Source organism: Balaenoptera ricei, chromosome 2, assembly GCF_028023285.1.
Source record: "Balaenoptera ricei isolate mBalRic1 chromosome 2, mBalRic1.hap2, whole genome shotgun sequence".
Classification (NCBI taxonomy): domain Eukaryota; kingdom Metazoa; phylum Chordata; class Mammalia; order Artiodactyla; family Balaenopteridae; genus Balaenoptera; species Balaenoptera ricei.
Genome location: NC_082640.1, coordinates 148,947,377 through 148,953,419, shown reverse-complemented (window position 1 = coordinate 148,953,419; position 6,043 = coordinate 148,947,377). Strand labels below are relative to the sequence as shown.

Below are 6,043 nucleotides of genomic sequence, written 5' to 3'. Positions count from 1 at the left end.
TAGGAAACCACAATATAATTGAGATAAACAAAGAGGTATTTAATTCATACAAATTTGCTTTATAAGTGTAAGTTTTTACCATTTATTTGTTAGGCAAATAAATGAAGGGTTTTTTTTATAAAGAGAAAAACATGAAATAGGGGATTATGGATGACAGTTACATTCTTCTATGAGCCTCGGCGTCAGATTCATTTCTGTATTTTGGAGTATTTTGCCCCATACTAAGAAAATTCTGATTCCTACACACAAGTGGTTACAAACAGTAACTTTTCACATCTCCCTTGCAATCTAAGGGAGCAGAGACAGCCAGAGAAGCTTCATTCCATAGCCTGAACCAAAATTTAATAACCTATTAACAGAAATTAACTCAACATCATTCATCTCAACTACAATAACATTTCCAATAAAGTATACTCGACAGTGCATATGGGCTTTTTAAAAAAAATTACAGTATTTAAATCCAAATCAAACCTTTGAGAAACCCAAAGATCCTTCCACCCCCAGAATGTCCTAGGGTCTAGTAGAATCCAATCCCTACTTAAAGCCTGTCTTTAAAAAAAGCCTGCCAGCAAGCACTGAGTTGGTATCAGTACTCAAAACACGGGTCACCAGGGTAGGTATAGCCCACAAACACCTCTTGGCAAACCTAGGATTCGAGTAAAGTGTGCCACCTGCAGACCTGCTGCCCTTTGGTCTCCTTCATTTCCTCCCAATGGTCTTGTTCCTCCTCTCCACTACTGTTTTGACCCAGAGCAATCCAACCAATCATCTCTTTACGCTTCATGGTACGCCTGTTATACACAGAAATCATCAATGTAACGTCAGAGAGCTGAAAGAGGGCCACCTGGAAAACAAAGGTCTCCTTATAGACAGGATTGGGCTGACCACGTCGGATGGATGTCTTGCAGCGGGACATCTCTTGACCCACAGAACTGAGAAGAAAGAGCTTTCCATATGTATCTGAGGAGACAATGGAAATGAGAAAACATCAGTGCCTTCCGTTTTGCTAGTTTAATTGCAATATCTACAGGGGCTGTACATTTTTCCTTTTTAACATACTGAACAGCATCTTTAGGCCCGGAACTTGCTGTAGGACTAACACATCTTACATGAGCTCTTCAGGAAAGGGATTATTACCTTTATGCTTAATGTTTCACGCGGCCCACCACGGGGCACCTTGCTGATGTTCATTAGAAGCCCTGTATGTGCAAGGGTATGTACATGCACAGGCACGTGTGCAATGGTATTTGTGGACATGCACAGTTCTTCATCCACATTTATGTAACTATAAATATACATTTTGCTCTATGTGTCTTTCTTTTCATTGTCAAAAGGCTGTTTATGCCTAAAGAGTCTCTTCTCTTCTCATTCTCTACATATTCTTTGGACCATGTTATCCACTCAGTGACAACAACCAGATCTGTATCTCTGGCCTAGACTTCCCTCCCAAGCTCAAGATCCAACTGAATATCATACTTCTTCTTGTGGAAATCCCATCTCACACTCATCATGTCTCCAAGTCTTCAAAACTTGCTGTTTTAGTATTCTCCAGCCCTGTGAATGGCAGTATCATCTGCTCAAGTACACAAGTCAGAACTCAGGATGGCATTTTTGACTAGACTGGCTTCCTTACCCCTAGTCCAGTCAATCAACCACCAAGTTCTGTTGATTCTACCTCCTCAATAGCTCCCAAACCCACCCACTTCCTTGCATCCCAATGCCACTGAACTCTCAGTGTACACCATCAGCTCAGGTCACCAGCATTTCCCACTTGCATTACTGCATGTTTCTTCACTGATCTCCAGTCACTGGATTGTCAGAGGGGTCTTTGTAAAATGCAGATCTGGTTGTGTCATTCTCCCTAATAAACAAAGACTAAACCTTCAATACATCCCACTAGTCTCAGGATAAAAGCTAAATTTCTCGGTATAGACCACATACCCTGACACTTTTATCTTCCAGTTTCATTAGGCATCACCGTTGCCTTCATACACTGCATCCCCACTACACTGAATACCTTATCCCTCCAACCCACTCTGCTGTCTTTCCCTTTCACTTCTGCATAAGCTATACATGCCCTGATATCCCCAATGATATCTACCTTCACATGACTTCTATTCATTAGTTTAGTCTGGATGTCACTTTATCCTGGAATCTTTGCTGACCACTTGCCCCCATGCTGACCATCTGTGGGTTGAAATCTAGTTTTAGCCTGTCTCAGCACTTATCACCCAGTATTTCCATTGCCTGCTTACTTGTCTGCAAAACTGTCAGTTCCCAGATGGGAGAAAGAGAGACTGCCCTGTTTACCACTGTACCCCTGTGCCTGGGGTAATGCCTAACATGTGGTAGACACTCAATAAATACTAAATATTTTGTAATGAATGTCTATGACCAGCCAGGAGGCTCAACTTTCTTTTTTCTTTTGGACTTAAGTTTTCAAACTTGCAAAATGGAGCTAAACCCCTCATTTTATAACCCCTGCACTAGAATGCCATGAGATGGTGACTAGCATCATAGGTTTAGTCATTTATAGAAAGTAAGTACTAACATAGTCTATTACTTTTACTAAAATTCCTGAATGGATAATTACAAAGAAAATTATATCCTAAGAAAATTCTATTTTTATTAAAATCAATTAATTTATCAATTTCTTGACTTACTCTTAACTACAGTTTTTACCACTAATTTATGTGTCCTATCCTTTAAAAAAAAAATCTACAAGTTCCGGTGTTTCCCAAATTGTATCATTCTGTACATTCTGTTCAATGCAGGCTAAATGCTGATTAGTGTTTACTGCTCACTTTCCCACCTAACAACCAGTCAAACTTTTTAAAGTGTAAACCCAGAGCTCTGTAATTTACTGTTCTCTACAAGAGCATTGTAAGATAGGAAACAAATTACAACCTGCAGTTTTCTTTCTTTGTTGATCTTTTTCTATTCTGGTTTGATATGTTATTTTATGCAGTTATCTGCTGAGAAACACAAGGTGTGAAATTACACTTCAGGTGTGAAAAACACTTCTCTGTCTCAAAAACAGGGCTCTCCACTCTTCAAACTGCTCTACGGAAAAAGCTGTCAGAAAACCAACAATGGGGGAGTGAACTTGTGTTTCCGCAGCTGTACAGCTACACAATTCCTGTAGGAAAAGTTCAATCCAGTCACCAAACTGGTCTGGCAATTCTGCTACCAGTTATGGCAGTGAAAATTGAATCAATCTTGCAGACAAAGACCTGCTCATTTCACAAAGAGAGCAATTTCCAGCTTTATCCTGTCAGAAGATCATTTTCTAATTATGAGAAAGGCTACTTACTCCCAAACCACCATAAATGAAGCTGAATTGTACGTGTATGACAATAGGGGGAAATAATAATTTTATAAACAATCCAGTCTGAGGACACCTGACCAGAAGAAGAGAAATGTTGCTCATCATTCCAGGTCAAAAGGGAACCTTTTATTGGCTGTAATAATGTGCTTACTTCTTAGTGACCCAGGGCTGTGCCCAGAAAATTCTACTTGTGAGGAATAGTGGGGAGTAAGGCTGGGGTCTTTTGGGGTTCAATGACTTAATCTGATGAGCACCAGTCAGAATGGAAGAAAAAGAGTCAAGTAAATGTGCAACTTAAGTAAGCTCTGTTTTAATTTTTGGAATTGATAATACTTGCTGCAGAGCACCACCAAGCAGTATTTTTTTTTTATTCAAACAGAAAGTCACAAAAATTATAATCATCCTCATCAGTTCACTCAGTCCCATGTATTTAATTTATTTTTCATCTTGATTTTTTGTTAGCACTTTTATGAATTCATCAGTTTTCCATTAGAGTTCTGAAAATGCTTATTCATTCAGTTCAGCAGTAGAGTCAGTTACCAGAAACCTGTACTTGTCAGAGTCTTTTCCATGAATTCCTTGAAGATGAAACCCTTTTATAGGAACAGTTTTGCAAAAGCATCAGAGTACACCCAGACCTGTCCGTAAATGACAAAAGACTTAAAAATGACCACGGGTAAAGATTTGATGAAAGTTCATAATAATGCAATTGACAAGGAAATTTAGTTATTTCTGAGGTATACATTTTAAAGTATTAACTAGACTTATAACATTATACCAGAACATATAAGATTTTCAGAAATTTCATGTAATGTCTGAAACATTTATATTAACATATTTCCATACAAATAACCCAAAGAAAGTTTAGTATTGGTTGTGTTTTTTGTTTGTTTGTTTGTTTGTTTATACTGCAGGTTATTAGTCATCAATTTTATACACATCAGTGTATATATGTCAATCCCAATCGCCCAATTCAGCACACCACCATCCCCACCCCACCGTGGTTTTCCCCCCTTGGTGTCCATATGTTTGTTCTCTACATCTGTGTCTCAACTTCTGCCTGGCAAACCGGTTCATCTGTACCGTTTTTCTAGGTTCCACATATATGCGTTAATAAAATAAAACGATATTTGTTTTTCTCTTTCTAACTTACTTCACTCTGTATGACAGTCTCTACATCCATCCATGTCTCATCAAATGACTCAATTTCGTTCCGTTTTATGGCTGAGTAATATTCTATTGTATATATGTACCACAACTACTTTATCCATTCATCTGTCAATGGGCATTTAGGTTGCTTCCATGACCTGGCTATTGTAAATAGTGCTGCAATGAACATTGGGGTGCATGTGTCTTTTTGAAATATGGTTTTCTCTGGGTATATGCCCAGTAGTGGGATTGCTGGGTCATATGGTAACTCTATTGTTAGTTTTTTAAGGAACCTCCATACTGTTCTCCATAGTGGCTGTATCAATTTACATTCCCACCAACAGTACAAGAGGGTTCCCTTTTCTCCAAACCCTCTCCAGCATTTGTTGTTTATAGATTTTCTGATGAAGCCCATTCTAACTGGTGTCAGGTGATACCTCATTGTAGTTTTGATTTGCATTTCTCTAGTAATTAGTGATGTTGAGCAGCTTTTCATGTGCTTCTTGGCCATCTGTATGTCTTCTTTGGAGAAATGTCTATTTAGGTCTTCTGCCCATTTTTGGATTGGGTTGTTTGCTTTTTTAATATTGAGCTGCATGAGCTGTTTATATATTTTGGAGATTAATCCTATGTCCATTGATTCATTTGCAAATATTTTCTCTCATTCTGAGGGTTGTCTTTTCGTCTTGTTTATGGTTTCCTTCACTGTGCAAAAGCTTTTAAGTTTCATTAAATCCCATTTGTTTATTTTTGTTTTTATTTCCATTACTCTAGGAGGTGGATCAAAATAGATACTGCTCTGATTTATGTCAAAGAGTGTTCTTCCTATGTTTTCCTCTAAGAGTTTTACAGTGTCCAGTCTTACATTTAGGTCTCGAATCCAGTTTGAGTTTATTTTTGTGTATGGTGTTAGGGAGTGTTCTAATTTCATTCTTTTACATGTAGCTGTCCAGTTTTCCCAGCACCACTTATTGAAGAGATTGTCTTTTCTCCATTGTATATCTTTGCCTCCTTTGTCATAGATTAGTGGACCATAGGTGTGTGGGTTTATCTCTGGGCTTTCTATCTTGATCCATTGATCTATGTTTCTGTTTTTGTGCCAGTACCATACTGTCTTGATTACTGTAGCTTTGTAGTATAGTCTGAAGTCAGGGAGTCTGATTCCTCCAGCTCTGTTTTTTTCCCTCAAGACTGCTTTGGCTATTCGGGGTCTTTTGTGTCTCCATACAAATTTTAAGACTTTTTGTTCTAGTTCTGTAAAAAATGCCATTGGGAATTTGATAGGGATTGCATTGAATCTGTAGATTGCTTTGGGTAGTATAGTCATTTTCACAATACTGATTCTTCCAATCTAAGAACATGATATATCTCTCCATCTGTTGGTATCATCTTTAATTTCTTTCATCAGTGTCTTATAGTTTTCTGCATACAGGTCTTTTGTCTCTCTAGGTAGGTTTATTCCTAGGTATTTTATTCTTTTTGTTGCAATGGTAAATGGGAGTGTTTCCTTAATTTCTCTTTCAGATTTTTCATCATTACTGGATAGGAATGCAGGAGATTTCTGTG

The 6,043-nt window shown here is 38.0% G+C and overlaps 1 protein-coding gene across 8 annotated transcripts in view; it reads right to left on the bottom strand.

Annotated features, from left to right (window-relative positions):
• Positions 1-18: 18 nt before the first annotated feature.
• Positions 19-6,043, bottom strand: part of SYT16 (synaptotagmin 16) — a 260,775-nt gene continuing 254,750 nt past the window's right edge. For all 8 annotated transcript variants that reach the window (XM_059914363.1, XM_059914366.1, XM_059914368.1 and 5 more), the window contains one exon: positions 19-960. In XM_059914363.1, coding sequence (XP_059770346.1) covers positions 647-960 — 314 coding nt within the window. In that variant the 3' untranslated portion in view covers positions 19-646. The remainder of the gene's footprint in view (positions 961-6,043) is intronic.